Source organism: Thalassophryne amazonica, chromosome 20 (assembly GCF_902500255.1).
Source record: "Thalassophryne amazonica chromosome 20, fThaAma1.1, whole genome shotgun sequence".
Taxonomy (NCBI): Eukaryota; Metazoa; Chordata; class Actinopteri; order Batrachoidiformes; family Batrachoididae; genus Thalassophryne; species Thalassophryne amazonica.
This window is the reverse complement of record NC_047122.1, coordinates 14384274-14407465: the sequence shown is the minus strand read 5'-3', so window position 1 is coordinate 14407465 and position 23192 is coordinate 14384274. Positions and strand designations below refer to the sequence as shown.

The following is a 23192-nucleotide window of genomic DNA, read 5'->3' as shown; positions in this document are numbered from 1 at the left end:
TCATGAGCAGCTATATGCAGTTACCTTATTAGGAGCTGCCAACAACTTGTAACTAATAAGGGTCCCTTCACACATAGTGCAAATTTGGTCGATTTGCACATAAAGTGCACAGGAATTGTGTGCAAAACATGTAATTTTGTAGCTGCCTCCTATGCCTCGTACACCTGTTGCTACAACTGTTTGCGCACACCAGTGGCTGAAAGACAGAGTGTGCCCTGTGAGAGCCCATCAAACCCTCTTGCGGCAGGTGTTGGCCAAATTCCAGGTAACACACACAAACATCTAACACCGCTCGCTTGACACTTAAAAAATGTGTCGCCATTCGCACTATTAACACGACAACAGTCTGCAGACAATCATTGCCGAGCTGGATATGAAATTTGTCTAAGTGCCCATGACTGTGAAGTTGCCGAGTGCACATGTGGCGTGCCAGAGTGTCGGCTCCCCCCACAACAGGTGCGTGTGTTTCACTCGCTCCCCCCCGGTCTCCCCCAACACATCTGTGCGTGTGGTTCCCCCCCGCAGGCGTGGCATCTCTCATTTGATCACAGAGTGACACCTTGGTCTGTGTGCTGACAGGACAGGGGGCGTGGCTGGCTGCCCACATCTGTTCAGACATCTCTGGTTCTGGTCATCAAGCTGCAGCACACATCCCATGTTTTGACGGACACGCGCATGTGTGTGCTTGTGTGGAAATACATAAAAACACATATCACTTTTGTGATGGGAGGAGAAACAGACCATCAGCCTGTTTGGACACACAGCAGGCGATCTGAATGTCAGTCATGTCTGACAGGACATGCGTGTCGGGCCGTGAGGGCTGTGAGCAGCGCGCCACAGGACCAGGACAAGCCAACAGTGTCACAAATGCGCCACTTTCAGTCACATATCAGCAGAAATATGCCGTACCCAACACAATTTGGTCAGTTATCACAGCGCTTATCTGCTTGTTGATTTTAGTCATTTCACGCTCCTGTTACAAGACAGTGATTGTACTGCAGTGGTAAAGTTTCCTTCTGGTAATCAGAGCATGTGGATTTGAATCCCGTGGCATTTTTTTCTTTTTATTTAACCAAGGTTATTTAACTGCGGTCTTCTGTATTGCGTCCCCTTTTATGTATTATTTATATCAGCCCAGTGATATTCACTAATTATACAGCTGGTTTTTATTTTATTTTCCTCCACATCAGCGGCGCAATGTGGTGCACCTCGTCCCACAGAACACAGTGTGAGCAGCTGCAGCAGCTTACACTGTGTTCATCTTCGAAAGACACCATCGCATGCATGAACCATCGCATCGGCATCGTGCACGTCTGCCCGTCGGCGTGATGTTTCGTGGTGCGCTCATACAAGCTCTACCGCCGTTAGTCACCCTGAGTTGTACTTATTCGCACTATGTGTGAAGGGGCCCTAAGTAATGTAACTAATAAGGTAACTAGTCATTTAACTTGGTTACTCTTAAGATTGCGTTATCAACAACTAACTAATCAGCAAAGTGACTAATAGTTACTTTTCTGAGTACTCAATCTTAAGAGTAACCAAGTTAGATTTCTAAATATTATGGACATTCAGCAGCTGGCAACAAGTTGTCCCTAGCTACTAATAAAGTAACTGTAAAATTTAACTGTTTAAAGTAATTAATAAAATAACTTTTCAAAGTTACTGTGGCAACACTGTGCTAGGACTCATGGTGGCTTGACACAGGAAACTGTAGGAGACCCATGCAGACTCACAGACGTGGTAGATTGAGATGAATAAAAGGGTTTATCTGATAACCAGGCATTGGATTCGGTACACAGGTGGACATACAGGCAGAGGTATCAGAAATGGTAGAGGCTGGGTCGTGGTCCAAAAATGAGCAGAGTTCGTACAAATGATGTTGAAGCAAAAACAAAGGCAGAGTCAAAAACAGGCTGAGTTCAGGATAATGGCGAGGTGGAGGTTGGAGTACACAGGCAAGGTCAAAAAGCACTAGAGAGCAAACTGGACAAATACAAGAGGCGAGAGAGTGAACAAAGTCAACAGTCGGGCAGTGAGCTGTGGAACTGTGAGGGCTAAAATGAGGGGTAGACTAATCAAGGTGTAATGAGGTGCAGTTCTGTGGAAGGTTCTGGAAAGAGGTGTGGTTTAGTGAGTCAAAGAAGAGGGACGAGAGCCAAGAACGTGCATGAGTGAAAAACAAAGCGGTACAAAGCAAGAGGAGAAAGTGACAGAAAAAACTAACGGTGAAGAACGTGATGTGCTCAAGACAAACAAATAATTAGCATGAGCAAAACAGAAGGGGCAAACCTAAGAAATAATATGACGAGTCAAAAAGTGGAAAACTAATGATTATATCAAAAACTAGAATGGAACTGATACTGACTGGTAAAGAAAAGTGAATACAATAAAAATGGCAAAACAAACTATCGGCTAAACAGAGAATAATTGATGAATAGAGAAACTAAAGAAACTAAAACCCGTACATAAACACTAACAGAAGACCATAAATAAAGGATGACTGCAAAATAAATGATAACCAAAGAATGAAACCTGAGACTAAAGCATAACACAAAGAAAAGCAATAAGTGGAACCAAACTGAGAATAACAAGATAAAGAATAAAAAGTAAAGCCGGAAAACCACAAAGGAAATTACGCAATAAACTCAGACCTAGACCTTGAGCCGGGGCCAAACCTGACACACTGTTAGCAACTGACAACTTGTCAGCAGCTGCTGAATGTAATTAATAAAAATAACTAGTAATCTAACTTAGTTATTTGTTATTATTGAGTACTCACAAAAGTAGCTGTTAGTTACTTTGCTGATTACTAATTAGTTACATTCAGCAGCTGCTGGCGAGTTGTCATTTGCTAATGAAGTAACTGTATAATGTAACTGCATAATGTAACTGTATAAAGTACCTTTTCAAAGTAACTGTGGCAACACTGCTTATTTGAGCAGCATCACACAAACTATTGTATTTAATGAAGATCATACTCCTGCTGGTATCCTGTTTTTACAAGGTCACTAAAACAAGAAGTTACCACTTTATTCAGAAACCAATTAAACTGCCCTTGGCCATTTCAAATCGCTTGTGGTTATGCATATTTGTATCAAATAGGAAGGTGTTGAAGCTCAAGGTTACACTTCTGTTTTTACCTGGTTTTTGTGAGGTCAAATATAGCTACAAAATAAAGTTTCTTTTGGGGTTAAAGAAAGTTCCTTTTCAAATGACACATCTTTGGATTCTATCAGACTGGATGGTCAGAAACGTCTGGACACAAATGCACAGCTCGAACACACAGCTCTGGTTGTAAAAAGGCTTTACTCGGGTGGATAGCAGTAGTCGATACACAAGAAGACAGTCAAAGAAAAGCAGCAGTACAATAATCATCAGGCTTAAGGTGTAGTCGAAGCAACAGGCAGGAGGTCAGGATCATAAGAGACAGGCAGGACTATGGAATGCAGGTACAGAGCTGGAAAGTGTCACAAGCACAACAGTCTGGCAAGGGACTAACACACCCAGTGATCTTATATAATCCCAGGTGACGAGCAGCAAATCAGAAACAGGTGTGCATGAAAGACACCAGAACAAGGGTGTGGCCAGGGAGAGAGAAAAAACCACCACCAAGAACCAAGAGACAGACAAGAGAGATAGAGACAGAGACCCAAGCAGAAAAACCCCACAAGAGAATAAACACACAGAAGACCAAAGAAACAGGAAATAACAAAACAGACTAGAAAATAAAACCAGATAGCCAAGACATAATTCGAACCCTGACAGATAAACAATGATATTGTAATTTCCACCGGCTCTTTTATGTAAAATTCAGCCCCTTACCAACAACCAAACCACTATATTTCTCATTTTGAATTTATTGAAGTTCACATGGAAATCAGGCCTGGGCCTCTCACAGATAGCGTTCATCTTGTGAAAAGGCCCCTAAAATGAGTCATACAGCACTTTTTATACCTTGCGGGCATCACAATAGGTGTGGTTTAGTCTCACATTTCTAATGTTACTGGCTCTCACCAACAGGGGGAGATCTCCCAGTGTCTGAAACTTGCACATATAATGGAAGTGAAACTTAACTCTCAAACTTCCAAACAAATAACACAAACAGTTGATAACTAACAGAGGAATTAACACAGATATTATCTAACAATATTAGTAAAACTCAAGGTCATACTCCTGTTTTTAATCTTTATTTGCATCAAAGTCTATTGAAGGAATGTTGTAACATTATCTTTTGGGGGATTCTCAAATCGCTCTTGTTTGAGCATCTCTGGATAATTTGGGAAGTTAATAAAATTCAAGGTCACACTAATATTTTTGACTTGCTGATCTCAGACAAAGATCAACAGGACCGATTTGATCATTTATCATTTGAAAGAACCAATGTTCTTTTCATATTGGTTGTGTTTAAGCATCTCTGAATAAACTAGGGTGCTATTGAAGCACAAGGTCATACTTTTGTTTTAATCTATATTTGCTAGGTCAGAGATTACCGGAAACAATATTATCCATCTCTCTAGATCTAATCAAGCTTTTTCAAATAGCTTGTAAATGGGTAAATGTGGGTGCCATTAAACCTCAAGGTCAAACTCCTGGACTTGACAGTACAATTACAAAAACACATGCATTTATAACCTCAGTCAGTCAGTAGAACAGGTAAAGATCTGTACTCTATCCACCGACATTAGGACCCCTTCACACATAGTGCGAATATGTACAACTCAGTGCGACTCACAGAGAAACAGCTCGTATGACTGAACCACGAAACATCGCGCTGACGGGCAGGCGTGCACAATCCCAGTGTGACAGTTCGTGCACGCAATAGTGTCTTTCAAGTAGGAACACAGTGCGAGCAGCTACAGCTGGGACGAGGTGCAGTGCACCACATCGCGCCACTGATGTGGAGGAAAATAAAATCAAAACCAGCTGTATAATTAGTGAATATCACCCGGTTGATATAAATAATACATAAAAGGGAACGCAATACAGAAGCCCACGGTTAAATAACCCTGGTTACATAAAAAGAAAAAAAATGCCATGGGATTCAAACCTGCAGGCTCTGATTACCAGATGGAAACTTTACCACTGCGCTACAATCACTGTATTGTAACAGGAGTGTGAAATGTCTAAAATCAACAAGCAGATAAACATATTTTCTAAAAAGAAAAAAAGCGCTGTGATAACTGACCAAACGGCATTTGGTACGGTGTATTTCTGCTGATACATGACTGAAAGTGGCGTGTTTGTGGCAGTGTTGGCTTGTCCGGGTCCCGCTCACAGCCCTCATGGCCCGACATGCGTGTCCTGTCAGGCGTGACATTCAGATCGCCTGCTGCATATGCAAACGGACTGACGTTCCTTTTCTCCTCCCATCTCAAAAGCGATATATGTTTTTATGTATTTCTACACAAGCACACACGCGCGTGCCCGTCAAAACACGGGGCGTGTGTTGTAGCTGTGATGTCCAGAACCGGAGATGTCTCAATAGTTGTGGGCAGCCAGCCACACCCTCTGTCCTGTCAGCACACAGACCAAGGTGTCACTCTGTGATCAGATGAGAGATGCCTTGCCAACAAGGGGCAAACCACACACACACAGATGTGTTGGGGGGCGGGGGAGCGTGCGAAACACACGCACACGTGTTGTGAGGGGAGGCGACACTCTGGCACGCCACATGTGCACTTGGCAACTTCACACTCATGGGCACTTAGACAAATTTCACATCCAGCTCGACAGTGAATGTCTGCAGACTGTTGTCATGTTAATAGTGCGAATGTCCACACATTTTTTAAGTGCCATGCGAGCGGTGTTAGATGTTTGTGCGTGTCAGCTGGAGTTTGGCCGACACCTGCCACGAGAGGGTTCGATGGGCTCACACAGCGCACACTCTGTCTTTCAGCTGCTAGTGTGTGCAAATAGTTGCAGCAACAGGTGTACGAGGTGTTGGAGGCAGCTACGATTTTACATTTTGCATACGATCCCTGCATTATGCACGCTTTTGCATAAATCGACCAAATTCGCACTATGTGTGAAGGGGCCCTTAGTGATGTCAAAAGAGTGCTGTTGCTAAAATAAAAGCAACTGTTGTAAAATCTTTTTTCATATTATTATTTTATCGCAATCCTTCAGTTACTTTTTGTGGTATTTTGATCAAAGACAAAGACGAGGTGATCATATTACTTCCGCCCTCTTTTGTTGGTCGATGAGCGTAATAAAATAAGTCATATATTTACAATTTGCATTATTTCATTAACTTTAAGAAGTGTCGGTTGTTCTGCATATCTTTTTATTAATTTGTTAATGTTATTTTTTGTAAGTCCATGTTCAAGGTATTTGTGCTGCTTGTTACACGATGGTTGGTGTTATGGTTTGGCGTGGATGGATGACGAACCCAAGAGCAGGGAGCAGAGAAAGGCATGTTAAAAAAGACAGAGTGATTCAGTTTAGTTTCTTCTTAGTGATTGTTATCAGGAAAAGTTCACAGTTCACGTCGTACAATACTCCAGTCAGAGTTCAGAGTGAAGCGGCTCATGTGAGCAAAAGGTGACAAACACTTAGCTGGTAGATGCAGAGTGTGAGAGCTCCGTGCACAGGCTGCAGGTCAAGCTGGTCTTGGTGCAGCAGCAACGAGGAAGAAGTCAGCTCTAAGCTGAGGCTCAGACAGAAGGTGTGTGGAAACACCCAAAAAAGTCAGAGAATATTCTATCTCAGGAAAAATAGAGAGGCCAAGCTTACCGTGGAAGATTAGTTGAGTTTCTGGCGAAGATGGAATAAGGAGCCGGGGTTCATATGAATGGAGATCAGGTGTGACGATCAGCTTGAGGCGTGCTACCTGTGCAGAGGGAAAAAGGAGCAGCAGCAGGAGGAACAGAGCAGGCAGCCCACAATAGATTGGTTTGCAATTGTGCTTTCGGTGTTGTGTTGGTAAGCAGCTGCAGGGATGAAAGTGAGACTGTTTCTGGTGTCGCTCATCTCATTTTTCCTGCATTCTTGTTCCAACAACAGAAACAGCAGCATCGCCGGCGCTGTGACATATTTTATGTCTTAACAGTGACACAAAAAATGTAATGTATAGTCATACACTAGATCCCACACACTGTAGCTATGAAAATGTACAGCCTGTGGGTTTTTAAGATTTAAGTCATAAAAACAATTTTCTTTGGCACCACTGTAATTATATATTATAATCGCCAAGTGGCCTCTGTTTACATGTATGCATATGTGTGTATGGCTTCGATCACGGAGAAACTGGGGAGAGCTGACATTTGGTAAGCTTATGTATTTTGGGTAAAGGATGAATGCTGCAAAAACAGAAAGTTGATAGGACTAATATTTTTGAGAGAAATTAGCAATATTAGCAAACAACTGTGACCAATGGATGTTGTGCTGCAATGCACCATGGGAATTCAGGTTTTGGGGTTTTAAATATTGTTACTGTGGTTCATGTTAGTTTAACAGTGTTGTTACTGTTAATGATTTATTGTGTTTTTGTAGTTCAGTTTAGTCGGTTTAATTAAGTGTTATGTTGCTGTTACCATGAGTGAAAAGTGTTGTGCATTTAATCTCTTCCACCACAGTCTGTGTTTGTGGGTGTGTAAAAATAAAAGCACCTGCTTGCAGCAAAATGTAGAAAACAAAACAAAAAAAAAACCTCTGCATGTATGCGTGTGTATGTATAACTTTGATCATGGACAGTCTTGGTAGAGCTGACGTTTGCTGTTTGCTTATGTATTTTGGGTCAAAAATGAATGCTGCCAAAACAAAACATTATAGGACTAATATTTTTGGAGAAACTACAGATATTAGCTAACAACACCGAACAATGGACATTGGCAATTACATTTGGACTCACATGCCATTCCAGCAAGGGGCAGTAAATCATCTAATTATTAAAAGCGTGCTTTCGTGTGTGCATGGGTGATATTATTTAGTAATTTCAATGTGAGTACATATTATAATTGTAAATATGTTAAAAATACATGGATGACACAAGAAAGTGAAAACATTTCTATTGTTGTCCATTTAAAAATCAAATGACAAAATAGAAGTAATAATATGATGATAATAATAATAATAATAATAATAACAGAGTGTGTGTATATGATCACAAGAACCCAAACAATTTATAAATATATTAAGATAGTAAATTTGTTATGGTTAGGGGTCTGAACAGCACCAGACCATTTTAGGCTATGGACCCAAATGCTGGGAGCAAAGAACAGAGTGGGTTGTGAACAAAAAGATATTTATTACAAGAAGGAAAATAATAATGCTGCACTGTGGGTGACTGCACAGTGGAGAGTCAGCCCTCTCCTGGCGGTGGAAATTAGGGAGCTGCAGGTTCCTGCAGGCGCATGTGCATGCCCTCCTGCAGACAGTTGGAGAAAAGGTTCTGAGTTTGTAATCTCGGTGGCTTGGTGCTCGGTGAGCAAGTATTTTCATTTAGAGCTTTTCAATGCTTTCATGTTGTAGAAAAACCCGCACACATGGGGTTAACAACAGCAGCTGGTGTGCCAGACGTTTTTTCCACAGTCAGTGGTAAAAGAGAATCCAGTAAAATCGGATTCTGGAAAACTTATAGGCGCTGGATGTGGCGTCCAAGCATAAGGAAGCAGTTAGCCGTCAGTGAGGTTACATAATGAGGACTGATTGTTGGAGAATCTGTGAGGGGAAAATAAACACACGAGGTACAGCTCGACTATAAACTGTTAGATTAGAGGCGGTGCTCCCTGGACGTAACATGAGTCGTACAGCAGCAGGAAAAACAACTGCAAGAGTCCGAATGAATGAAGTGCAAATTTTGGCTAAAGGTGGACATCTGGCTTCTTATCCAGGCTGATCCGACTTCATGTATTATTAACTCCTGCAGACAGGCTGCAGGGAGCCAGCGAACCAGTGGCATCACTTCAGCCGCGGAGCAGGGAAAAAAAACCCTTTATACTCAACTAACCTGAGTGCAGCTTCATATAACAGACAGAAGAGTGGAGTGGAAAGCACGGGTAGGGAGGGAGCGCGGCCACTTCAGCCAGAGGACTGAGTCACAGGCAGGAGGAGGGAGGGATGGAGGGAGGGCAGAGCTTCCTTCTTTTCGCTTTCGTAAAAGTCGAGGACAACTTGGCTGGTGCTCTTGTTTTAAAGTCCGGGTGGCACCACACCCCACCCCACTCACCCCCGCCCTGCCACCTGTCTCGGAGCCGGGGACTCTGCACTCTGTGCCAGGCCCGATGCCAACGAGCCCCCCTGGAAACGTGTTCCCAGCCCTGGTGGTTGTGGGACACATTGTTACCTTGATCCTTGTTTGGCAGTGGCGAGTACGCAAGAAGGAAGGTAAGGAAACGCTTTGCCGTCACCACCCTAAAGTCTTTAAAACGTCTGTAGAAGTTTTTCTCTCCACTCTCCTTTTACTGCTTGTCCTGGTGCGTTGCTTCGGCTCTGTCTTGTTCTGGTTGTGCAGCTCTGCTTCTTCACTGCCCCCCTCTTTCTCCCTGTCGTCTGGAGACGGCGGAGTTAACCCTGTAAGCGCTGGCCGCACTCTAATGACATCACAGCTACGCTCTTTGACTTTGTGAGGTCATTCATGGTTACACCTCTGCATCAGTTTTCCTCTTCTACTTAGTTCTTTCTTTTGCGATGGACTTCAGAAGAGCAAAATGGTTATTTAGTGAAGGTGTAACCTGAGATGTGCGTCGAGGGTTCTTTAAGAAGCTTGTTTGAGGTTCGCTTCACTCGTGTTACTCCGCTTCAGTTTTGCCTGGTTCCTTTAACTATAAAGATAAGCGTCACCTTTTAGCATGATGTGTTTGCTTAAACTGGACACAAGGAATTTCTTCATATGCAAACAGTTTACATGGTAACTAGAAGCTACAGGTTTAACTTGAATTGTTTATTCAAACAACACTCAACATATGAGTAAAATTTAAAAAGTAACTATTAATACAGTAAATAATTTGATGTCTAACTAGCTAGGTAGGTTAGCTGCTGTTAGCCCTATGCTAGCCATACTAGGGAGTTCAAGCAGAGATGGTTTTAAAGTTCTGCTCTGGTGATGGGGAACAGATCTATATTTGTGGTGTAGTGGTAGAGATGAGATCAGGGACTTAAGCAAAGGTCTTGTATCTTGTATTCCATATAGGGTTCTTGCTAGCAAAAAAGCTTTCGCCTGCATTAATGTTAGCTTATATGGCTGAAGCTAACTGAAGATTTAACTGTGAGGTGGAACGGTGGCTTAGTGGTTAGCACTGGTGCCTCACAGCAAGAAGGTCCTCACATTGTCTGTTCTTGACTTGAGCTTACCCCGCAAAGACTTGAGACTTGACATGGACTTGCCCCTCAAAGACCTGAGACTTGACTTGGACTTGCCCCTCAAAGACTTGAGACTTGACATGGACTTTCCCCTCAAAGACTTGAGACTTGATGTGTACTTGCCCCTCAAAGATTTGAGACTTGACATGGACTTGCCCCTCAAAGACTTCAGACTTCACGTGGACTTTACCCTCAGAGACTTGAGACTTGACATGGACTTGCCCCTCAAAGACTTCAGACTTCATGTGGACTTTACCCTCAAAGACTTGAGACTTGGCGTGGGCTTGTCCCTCAAAGACTTGAGACTTGACATGGACTTGCCCCTCAAAGACTTCAGACTTCACGGGGACTTTACCCTCAAAGACTTGAGACTTTATATGGACTTGCCCCTCAAAGACTCAAGAGTTCATGTGGCCTTGCAAAAAATGACTTGTGAACACCTCTGTTGTAACCTTGGCGTGTTTCATCTCCATTTGTTATATGTATGTTCCATAAACGGTGCGTCCATAAAAACTGATATTTGTTTTGGCTTCTTCTCAAAGTCAAACTACTGACTTGCTGTAAATGTTGCACACAATATTAACTTTGTTCACTTTTGCCTCATTATGCATTTCAAATCTCTTGTACATTTTTCCAATAGCTCTTAGATGTTCTACAAAATAGGGCAAAATGTTAATTGACAAAAAAAAGTTATTTTTAGCGCTACAAATGGCCGTGTTGAAACCAAGCCCCAACCTCTGGTGCTAAAAAATGAAGACAACCTGGAAATGCCAAAACCTGCAGTTCCTTAAATGGCCACTTCAGGCTGGCTCTAAAAGCCAGTCAGTTTCCATAGAACCCCATGTTAAATTCTCCAGCTTCACAGTGGAAATAAACATGCTTACAACCTGGTGCAAAAAAAAAGAAGAAGAAGAAAAAAACTGTTTAGGTCTGTATAGCCCATTTATGACAATTGTACGGAGTGGGAATTTTGATTTTGTTGATGATAGCATAGCATGCCGGGAACAACCGCTAGCAGTGGCCACTAGCTGTTGTGGAGTAGACAGTCTTTGTCCTTTCTGAGCATTTTTTTTTTTTCAAATATCTGATATAATCTGATGTTCTCAACAATATGTGATGTTTTGACTCATTGGGTGCAACTTTGAGAAATGTTAGTTTCTCAGAATGCAAAAGATGGAAAACCACGCCTGAGTTTTTCTGGGTCATGCTCAAAACGACTCCATCACCTCTCATATCTGTAACATGGTGACGTTGAATGCACCGATAGTGCCGCGGTTCCTGACGGGAAAAAATCGCCTGTCATAGTTTTTAGTCTGCGCACCCACAGCTACCTGTTACTAGAGCCAACACCCCGTCTACAAAAATATGTGCCAGTCAAACATCTGAAACAAGTTATGTAGCTTGTAATCCTTAGCTATCTTGATAACTACAGATAGTTGGGTGTGTTCAGGCTTTATTGGTCCCGCCTCTTGCCCGCGTTCCACCATTTTATCCGTAGGTTAGTTGGAAGTTAGTTCTTCAGAAAACCTCTGAGTGATACCGTGGAGGGTTTATCCCGTAAACAGTCTATGGCTAAAACTGACGTCGTCACCTACAAGCTGGAGTTTAGGAACAATTCCTGTGTTTCCTTGTTACAAGTTTGACTTCACATTTAACTTTCTGACTAGGAAGTAAAAATTTCTGACAAGTGTTGTATTACAACTTATGCTACCCAGCGAGCCTCAAGATTACTGTTGGCAACTTTGCCTTCATGTCTTCAGACAGACCGCCGTCACACACGATTTACTGTTCAAACATCTTGTCACAGGGACACACCCTAAGAAAAAGATAATTATGTCTGACAGGACCATTGCTATTTGTTTTTACGCCGAGTCTGTTATTTTAGGAACCGGTTTAGCCGACAGGTGCGCTGAAACTATTTAGCTAAGCTTGTGCAGTGATGTAGCCTCAGGTCATATCCTAACTCCAACCTGCACAGCTGGGAACTGGGTGAAATTTTAGGAGGTTTAAATTGTTTTAGGCTGGACATGCCACATATTTAGGTATTATTTATTATTATTATTTTTTTTGCTGTAATTTAAGGTCAGTATTGTGCTTTTTTCCTTATCAGTTCCAGTGGTCTAAGATCATAAAGTGAACATTTTCCCTCAAAGGAAGTTAAAGAGGACACACCTAAAGCACATAAGCACAGTTTGTAAAACAGTGACGAAGGAGTTTGTTGTGACTAAAGGACCATCTTTTAGGTGTCAAGGAAAAAAAACGTGTGTGTGTGTATATATATATATATATATATATATATATATATATATATATATATATATGCATACACCTTCGTATATAACTTATCACATGCCTGTTCATATATCACGCCATGTATCATGCTCTGATGTATCAGCCCTCATCCGATACATAAACAGACATGTAATAAGATATTTGTCACATATTACAACAAAATTAAAGAACAAGAACCATATAATTATTATCAACTCCATTTAATAACAGCTCATTTACTCACTACACCAACAATGTTCATTCAACACTTGTGCTAATAGTAAATAGCATGGTAACACAAAATAGTGGTGTGTCATTGGTGGGCCTGAGACATGAGGGCTCCTGATTGGACGAAAAGCAGGGTGATACAAAGGCTGGTATTTTCAGTGTCTTTTATTTTTGTGTGTGTGTTTCCATGTTTTAAGATTTGTACCGCCTTTCCAGGGCAGTAAAGTGTATGATTTATCAACCCTATTTTTTTTTTTTTTTTTGGATCTCATGATGGCTGGTTTATAAGTATAGGGCATAGTATAAGTATAGAGGCTGGTTTGTGTGTTGTGTGAACTGTGCACAGATGAGGTGTTTTTTAAGTAAAGGTTGCCTGTAATAGACATTTAACTGGTAAATTGTGGGCAAACACTGTGTTGCAAACCGTGGCTCTGAGATCTCGCTAGCTTCTGTCAATATTCAGCTCATTTGCCTTTGAAGAGATCTGCTTTCATCTGCGTGCTTGCCGCGGTGCAGACAGCCAGTCAACACCCTGTACATCACCAACGGTCACATTCACCTTCCTGAAATGCGTCTGTTGCGTGCCTGCACCGGCGCTGCTATTGATTTCTGTCTGTGTAAAAGTGTGCTCATTGTTTACATTAGTGGTTGGGCACAAATGGCTAATCTATGGCATCACATGTCGAGTGTGAGGACTGTGGAGGTGAAACTAGTTCACTGCAGCAACAAGGTGCCTTTGACTCAGGGACAAGTTGAAAGTGGGTAAAAGGGATTTTCCTGGGAGCCAGGTTTATAAACAGCTCCGAGTACCGCACGCGGTCCGCTGATGGTGAACTCGACACTGCAGACGGCGAGCCGCGTATCCTGGATACCGTCACAACAAACTAGAGGAGACCTTTGAGTTTCCTTCAGCAGCACCGGAAAAGAACAGAGATGTGTGTGTGTGTGTGTGTGTGTGTGTGTGTGTGTGTGTGTGTGTGTGTGTGTGTGTGTGTGTGTGTGTGTGTGTGTGTGTGTGTGTGTGTGTGTGTGTGAACAGAGATGTGTGTGTGTGTGTGTGTGTGTGTGTGTGTGTGTGTGTGTGTGTGTGTGTGTGTGTGTGAACAGAGATGTGTGTGTGTGTGTGTGTGTGTGTGTGTGTGTGTGTGTGTGTGTGTGTGTGTGTGTGTGTGAACAGAGATGTGTGTGTGTGTGTGTGTGTGTGTGTGTGTGTGTGTGTGTGTGTGTGTGTGTGTGTGTGTGTGTGTGTGTGGGCGTTTGGATAATTAAAGCGTCGACATCACAAATGGACTCGTAATGATGCGTTTCTGTAAATCACCTTCCATTATGTGCGCCGAGTTCTGGCACACATCTCTTCTGTCTATTCTGACCTTTGACATTGTAACGTCCTCCATCGCTGCTGTCAGACTTTCACATTTCAGTCAGAACTTCCTTCAGATTTTCTGAAAATTCAAATATGATTATTATCGTCATTGTTAGCAAAGTGTTACATAATAAACAAACACTTAAAAGAAACCTGTTAAGAGTTTGTAGACTGTTTATAAACATTAAGAAATGAGAAATTATTTTCAATAGCATTACATAGATTTAATGATTTTTATAGATAAACACGTTGGGCATGTAAGCGATATATCTAAAAATTAATTTGATAGCAACTGGACTTCTTGGTCTTCAATATATTTCACCACTTATCCAAGTGGGTAAAAAAACCCTGAAGAAGCCACTTGTATAAGTTATCTTTAGATATTTGAGTTGAACTAACTTACTTATTGTTATTTCTTTGCCTTTACTAAACTTTTTGTTGTTTTACTGTCATTGATGCAAAAATAATGTTGCATTTCAATTATTTATTAGTTGTAGTTTTAGTTGTAGTTCAATTATTTATTATTATCATTTATTAGTAGTTAATTGTGCATGTATTCACTACTGCATCTAAAGTGAGAGCAATACCTCATGATCTTATATAATTTAAATTGTCTAATTAACAAAGAATTATTCAACAGTAAGTCTGATATTAAAACAAGAGCAATCACAGATTTTTGACATCCGCCAGTCCGGATCTGGATCACCTCCAAGTTTTAATGGAGTCTTCCATGGCCTGTGTATTGAAATTTTTGTCAAAATCTATGTAGTTTTGATGTAATCCTTCAAAGCGTATGTAAAGTGAAATCTTGATCCAGAATCCGAATCCAGATCTGGATCACCTCCAAAATTTAATGGTGTCTTCCATGGCCTAATATGGATCCATGGTGAAAATTTGGCGAAAATGCTTGAAATAGTTTTGACGTAATCCTTCAAAGCGTATATAAAGTGAAACTTGATCCAAAATCTGGATCCAGATCTGGTTCACCTCCAAAATTCAGTGGAGTCTTCCATGCCCTAATATCTATCTGTGGTGCAAATTTTCGTGAGAGTCTGTGAAGTAGTTTTGACCTTATCCTTCAACGACTGCTGTATATGAAGTGAAACTTGACCCAGAATCTGGATCCGGATCTGGATCAACTCCAAAATTTAATGGGTTTTTCCATGGCCTAATATGGTGAAAATTTTGTAAAAATCTGTGCAGTAGTTTTGAGGTAATCCTGCTAACAGACGGACAGATAGACAAATAAATGCAGGTGATTTTATTATGTCCTTGGTGGATGTAAAAATGCAAAAAATTACTTTCTGAGCTAAAAATATGAAGCAGTCAAATATTTGGCATTCTACACAACGATAAAATATATCAACTGATCTAATAATTATAATCACTGCAGAAATGTGCAAATTAAAGAGGTGGTTTGATCAGAACAAATTATCATTAAACTTTAGGAAAACTAAACTCATGTTATTTGGCAACTGTAATAAGGAGACTCGAGTGCACGCACAAAAAGATGGTGTGGATATCGAAAATTTCATGAAGCTCAGTTTCTTGGTGTAATAATAGACGATAAAATAAACTGGAAACCTCACTCCAAACATGTACAAAATAAACTGTCAAGGAGTATCTCAGTACTCCGTCAGGCCAAAGACATTCTGGACTACAAATCACTCCACATTCCCTACTGTTCACTGGTTTGACCATATTTAAATTACTGTGCAGAGGTTTGGGGCAGTACTTATGAAGGTACACAATATTCACTATTGATACTGCAAAAAAGAACCATAAGAATAATTCATAATGCCAGTTACAAAGAACACACAACAGTATTCTTAAAATCAAAAACATTAAAACTCAATGACCTGGTTCATTTTCAAACCGCACAAATTATGTATAAAACAGCAAATAATCTACTTCTTGGGAATATCAATCAATCAATTTTTTTATATAGCGCCAAATCACAACAAACAGTTGCCCCAAGGCACTTATTCAAACATTGACTACGTTTACATGCAGCCAATAACCCTTTCATAACCAGAATATTAGCAATAACCCGGTTGCGCACGGCCATGTAAACACCCGCAAAAACCCGAATATGCTCATATTCTGTTATATGGCTGGGGGGGCCTGGCTGCCGGTTTGTTTCTTTTGGTTTCCTCCCAGGTGGCGTGCATTTGGGACTGAGTGGCTGTGTTGCTGAGGCTGTCAGGACCTCACCCTGATCACCTGCGACTCGTCAGGACTCACAGCTGTGGTGCATCTGGATGGATTGGAACATGTTGGCATTTAAGACTGGAGTGCACAGTGTGTATTTGCCAGAGACTCGACCTTGTAACCAGACGGGTGAGATCGTCGTCTTGGGAGCCATCTCATCAGCAGCGGATGCTGAGAACGTCCAGGTTTGATGCACAGTCTGTGAAAGAGGAGGGGGTGAGGTCTCACGCTCGTCAGCACACTTCCTGAGGTACGTTAGATTTTGTGACTAACAGTTATACAGTCAGTAAATGTGGTGTCCCTCACACCTTATTGTATTGAGCTGTTTGTTAGTCATGTATCAGCTTCCACTGCGGTGGAGTTTTGTGAACTGGATGTTCCATGCCTGCAGGTTTGGAAGCTGATCAGTAATCAAGCCAGGAAGTGTTTGCTGTTTGTACACCTTTAAGTGTTCTGTGTGTAGAGTGTGGACTCACATAATGGTTCCTTCTTTCACAGACTCGGTTGTTGCGGCCACCTGGGGGGTGTCGGCGGGGTCCTTGGGTCCGAAACAGCTTCTGGCTCCAGACCGTTAGCGCTGCTGGGAGCGCACCACGCCAGGCCGCACCTTTTTGTTATTATATTTTCACTGTTATGTATTAAATTCAGTTAGCCATTGTACCGTGCTCTGCTTATTTCATACTGGGTCCTTCAAACGCTGGTCGGTTCTCCGAGCTGCGTCCGACACATAACATATTCCGGTTTTTAAAAACCCAAATATGACCCCTGGGTTACTCCTTTTCTAACCCGAATATCAGGTCATATAAACGAGCATCGGAATATCCCCATAGAAAGGAACATTATTTTGTGTTCTGCGCATGTCCTATCCGCAATGAATCTTAGTCTTTTGAGTACAGCAACTACAAGGTCTGTCAATAAAGTATAGGTCCTTTTTATTTTTTTCAAAAACTATATGGATTTCATGCATATGTTTTTACGTCAGACATGCTTGAACCCTCGTGTGCATGCGTGAGTTTTTCCACGCCTGTCGGTGACATCATTCGCCTGTGAGCACTCCTTGTGGGAGGAGTCGTCCAGCCCCTCATTGGAATTCCTTTGTCTGAGAAGTTGCTGAGAGACTGGCGCTTTGTTTGATCAAAATTTTTTCTAAACCTGTGAGGCACATCGAAGTGGACACGGTTCGAAAAATTAAGCTGGTTTTCGGTGAAAATTTTAACGGCTGATGAGAGATTTTGAGGTGATACTGTCGCTTTAAGGACTTCCCACGGAGCGTAGACGTCGTGCAGCGCTCTCAGGCGCCGTCGTCAGCCTGTTTCAAGCTGAAAACCTCCACATTTCAGGCTCTATTGATCCAGGACGTCGTGAGAGAACAGAGAAGTTTCAGAAGAAGTCGGTTTCAGCATTTTATCTGGATATTCCACTGTTAAAGGAGATTTTTTTAATGAAAGACGTGCGGATGGATTGCAGCGTCGGGACGCAGCCGCTGCGACGCTCCGCCACAGGAAAAACACCTCCGTTGGAAGCCTTAAGGACAAGCTTAATTTTTCGAACCGTGTCCACTTCGATGTGCCTCACAGGTTTAGAAAAAATTTTGATCAAACAAAGCGCCAGTCTCTCAGCAACTTCTCAGACAAAGGAATTCCGACGAGGGGCTGGACGACTCCTCCCACAAGGAGTGCTCACAGGCGAATGACGTCACCGACAGGCGTGGAAAAACTCACGCATGCGCACGAGGGTTCAAGCATGTCTGACGTAAAAACATATGAATGAAATCCATATAGTTTTTGAAAAAAATAAAAAGGACCTATACTTTATTGACAGCCCTCGTACTTGTATACGGCGCACGCAACCCACCGGACACCACAGAAGCAGAGATAAACAAGCATGGGGAAATCCAGACGTGACAGAACAGCACCACACGTCTGGAGCGAGGAGGAAACCGAGTACTTCATTAGTATTGTGAAAGACATGAATATAATGTATTTTATTGACGGTAGAAAGTACCGAGATAGCGACATTTACAAGAACGTGGCTGAAAAGTTACGCGAAGCAAGATTTGCACGAACGGCAGACTAAATCAAGCACCGGTGGAAGACGTGCATTGCTGTTTAGATGGGGATATTCCAAATGATAACAATGACCATGTATACAGGAGTACCTCTGTCTGCTTAAGCATGTAAATGGGTTATTCCTAATGATTCAGAAACCGGAATATTGACCTTATCCCGAATATTAACGGCATGTAAATGTAGCCATTGTTTTTTAACAGAGAAGGGGATTATAATCTGATGGGGGACTATAAACTAAAACATCTATGGGTTCGTACAACACTAAAAAAGTTTTGTGGAGTGAAGCTGTGGAACAGGTTAGGGACAGAACTCAAGCAATGTCCAAGCATGATCCAGTTCAAATAAGCAGACACTTCTACCTTATCCCTTTAAGACACATTATTCTTTTGTTTGTCTTTATTGTGATTTGTTGCTTTTCTGTGTTCGTTGTTTGTTTCTTCTTTATTTGTTTGTTTTTCAGGTCCGAAACTTTCAGTCAGTCAATAATTCATTAAGTAAACATTTTGACTTGTTAATTAAAATTTTACTTTAAAAAGCTAAATTTTGGAACCAAAATGAGAACTTTTTAAGTCTTATTTTGATTTATGAGCACATACCATTTCTCCATGTAATGTGGTGTCGTTTCAGGAAGGGTATCCGGTGTAAAACTTGTGCCAAGTCAACATGCAGATCCACCTCAGATCTGCTGTGGTGACCCCGAGTGAAAAAAAAGCCGACAGGGCTTACTTACTTAGCGGCTAATAATGTTAATAAGCATTGCATAAGGACTGATAAAGGCCTTATTTACCAGTTAACTAATGGTTATTATGTGATCCTAAGATAAACTGTTACTAAAAAGGGCTGTGGGTCCCACCCAAACCTGCTCCACCGTTCAGGGAGGATCCAGGATGTCGACGCTGTGTGATCAGATGCCATCCAGCACGCTGTGGGTTTTGTGCTCGTGGCTGTGACTCATGTTCACAGCTGTGATAATAACAGGCGTGAGGAGAGAGGATGATTTGCTCATCTTTCATCAGATATGAGAAAAATGAAAACAATCTGGGGAATGACAACATGGCCCACAGTGTCCCAGCATGACTTTCACTGGAACATATCTCACAGTGGGTTATTTTTTTATTATTTGTTTGTTTGGGAGCCCCCTACTTGTATCTAAAGGCAGCCCCCCCTCCCCTGCCTCCAACTTTGGTTCCAAAAAAAAACCCCTGATCTTTTTACTTCATTTTGATTGACCAAGCAGCAGGTGGCACAGTGGATCAGTGGTTAGCACTGATGCCTCACAGCAAGAAGGTTGTGGGATCGCGTCCCAGCCGGTCTTTTCTGTGTGGAGTTTGCATGTTTTTGTGGGTTCCCTCCAAAGACATGCAGGTTTGGTGAAGTGGTGTCCTGTCCAGGGAGTACCCCCCCCCGCCCTATGACCACCGTTATGGGCTCCAGCCCCCCCCCATTCATGACCCTTAATTGGCGTAAGCAGGTATAGAAAATGAAGGACCAGTAAGTCAGTTACTATGACTTTGCTTAACATGTGCTCTTTAAATTTTGACAATCTCTTTGCAACAAAGAAAAAAAAAGCGGAGTGGCTATACGCCCAACTGTTGGGTCAATAAAGTAAATACGCGAACATATACGTCCAACCACAACCGACCAATGAGCGCGCTTGTAAGGTCACTTCCGATTTCAACGCGGGAGGGAAAAATGGCAGATATTTTTTCGCCGGCTGCGGGAGAGTTCGCAGCCCGCGGAGGAGCTGTGATCTAAAGTGGTTCTGTTTGGCTCATCACACCCAGGGAACAGTGTCAAACTAACACCATCTTACAGCCAACAAGCAGCTTTTTGTTCAAAAACTGTTTCGTCGTTGTTAACAGGCTTCTGTTCAAAATGCTTATGAAGTTTGTCTGTTTTCATCCATTGCGGTGTTTTCGCAGTAGTTAAAGACGGCGCCATTAAATGTGTCAAACATACGCCGCAATAGAGCCTTAAAAAGTGGTGTAAAAAACGTAGTTTAGATGCACAAAACATGTCAAGTACACGATCACAGTTGGGCGAATAAGATAAGACATTATATTTATCTGCCCAACGGTTGGGTGTATAGCCTTTGCAAAACAAAAAAAACAACCTTGACTCGGTGACCCCAGTTTGGGAATCAGGAAATTAGGGAATATGCCAGATTTGTTGGCACTTCTGTTCACGGCTCTGGTTTCTGTTGATTTCTCAAAGCAGGAAGAAACAGAGACACTTTGTACCAAAATTTAGTTTACTCTGCAATAAATGTATCTTTTCTGAAATAAGGTTTAACACAGAGTTTACGTTCGTATGCTGGTGTGTGTGTGTGTGTGTGTGTGTGTGTGTGTGTGTGTGTGTGTGTGTGTGTGTGTGTGTGTGTGTGTGTGTGTGTGTGTGTGTGTGTGTGTGTGTGTGTGTGTGTGTCTGTTGCACTTTGCTGTAAGAACAGAATGTTGAATGAGAAGTAACATGATACATTCTTCTGTCATGAAACATTCTGCTGCTGACATGTTGGCTTCAGTTTGTCTGTCAGCTCTGGTTTTTCTTTTTCTTTTTTTTCTTTTTTTTCTTTTTTTTTTTGAGTGCCTCTTGGTGCTGTTGCATTCAAAACCTCACCGGACTGATTTGGGCTCAGATTGGATTTGTTTTGCAGGATTGTTCAAAAACTACGGAACCGAACTTGTTGAAAAATAACATTTTTGATGCATCACTTCTTCTACTTCACAGCAGGTTGCCTTTAAATATTATTGTTAATTACACAATCAAATTAATTACACCAAAACTGACTTTGAGTCAAATGATGAAAACTAACATTTGTCTTTCAACTTTTCTAACGTCCGAGGCCCGCCCAACGTGGTGAATTCACTGAGGCCGCGCGCTGCGTCATTAAAGCCGCGCGTCACGAGTGCCGCTTCCCCGAGGCCTCGTGCAGCCACCGCGGATCCATCAGCGCGGAAACAGCGAGGCCGCGTGGCACCAGCGCAGTGCAGATCCATCCCGGTGACAAACAACGCAGGCTGTTAACATCGGCGATCGACAAGCTGCTCATAAGCCGACCATGGGGCCTAAGAAGGTTCTGACAGCGGAGGAAGGTGACGATATTAAAAAATCTCTGGACTTTCTATCAGAGGAGATTTCTGTTGTGAAGCAGCAACAGAAATCAATCATGGATCTGGTGGAGGAGGTGAAGGCATTACGGCTCCAGAACGCCGAGAAAGATCTGGTGCAGCTGGAAAATAGAGTGGCTGAATTGGAGCAGTACACCAGAATCAACGACGGCATCATCACAGGTCTTCACATCAAACCACGGTCCTACGCACGGGCGGTAACAGATGAGAGCGGAGGGGAGCCCAGTGAACAGGAGGTCAGCTCTGTGGAAAAACAGGTTGCTGATTTCCTCCTATCTAAAGGTATAGAAATGGATTTAAATAACATTGAAGCGTGCCACCCTCTGCCCCGGAGAAATGACGGTGATAAACGAACCGTCATCATGAGATTCATCAACAGAAAACACAAAACAGCACTGTTAAAACAAGGAAGAAAACTGAAAGGGACAAACGTATTCATCAATGAACATCTCACCAAACGGAATGCTGACATCGCCAGGAAAGCACGCTTCTTAAAGAAACAGGGAAAAATCCAGCACACATGGACTTCAAACTGTAAAATGTTCATCAAACTGAACGGATCACCAGAACAAGCAAAAGTCATGGCAATAAGGAACATCGAGGAGCTGGACAAATATGAACAATAGGTATGAGGACTCAAACACATCGCAGCACCATGATGCAGACTGGAGCAACCCACTCATCCACATCATCTACACCCGGAGACAAGAGAGACATAATGACTAAGGATAATGATCCGTTTATTTCTGCCCAGGAGCTCTGTCTAGATACATTTAATTATAATAACTCTGCTAACCACCCCTTCGAATCTGAAAATGATCCTGATACCTTTTTCAGTGAGAATATTGTGAGACAGTGCAAATATTTTACAGAAGAACAATTCAAAAATTATAAAATCAATGATGAAAATTTTTCAGTTATACATTTCAACAGCAGAAGTCTTTCTCGTAATCTGTCCACTATTAATCATTGTTTGAAAACATCCAAAAAACGTTTTTCAGTTATTGCAATTTCAGAAACATGGTTAAATGAGGATAATAAAGATCTGGTATATCTTGATGGTTATGAATTGTTCCTGGTTAATAGTCAGACGAGAAGGGGCGGAGGCGTTGCATTGTTTGTAAGGTCAGATTATAACTGTAAACTCATTAACAACATGTCATTTACAGTGGACATCATGGAATGTGTTACCATAGAAATGACATCTATAAACTCCAAAAACATAGTTGTTAGTTGCATTTACAGAGCTCCTGGGACAAATATTGACACCTTTGAAGACATTATCTTAGGAATGTACAACAAAATCAACAGAAATAAGCATTTATTTGTCTGTGGAGATTTCAATATAGATTTTTTAAACCCTCACAATCATCCACAAATTACCTCATTTATAAACACCTTGTACTGTTTAGGACTGTTTCCAACCATCATTCATCCTAGCAGAATAACTATGGACTCAACAACTCTCATTGACAATATTTTAACTAACGTTATATCCGGTAATCTTAGTGGGGGACTACTGGTCAGTGATATCAGTGATCACTTGCCAGTTTTCTCAGTCTTTGCATTGGAGGGTTGTTGTATGTATCGAAGCAATATCAAATTCATGAGTAGAAAAGTAAC

At 41.9% G+C, this 23192-nt stretch overlaps 1 protein-coding gene across 12 annotated transcripts in view; it reads left to right on the top strand.

Annotated features, from left to right (window-relative positions):
* The window catches only part of pleca (plectin a), a 281468-nt gene that overhangs the window by 167418 nt on the left and 90858 nt on the right, over nt 1–23192 (top strand). For 2 of the 12 annotated variants that reach the window (XM_034161218.1, XM_034161216.1), the window contains exon 1: nt 9011–9324. The exons of the other annotated variants lie outside the window; for them this stretch is intronic. In XM_034161218.1, the coding sequence (XP_034017109.1) occupies nt 9222–9324 (103 nt within the window). In that variant the 5' untranslated portion in view covers nt 9011–9221. Of the gene's footprint in view, nt 1–9010; nt 9325–23192 lie in introns of those variants that run through there. 12 annotated transcript variants of the gene reach the window in all.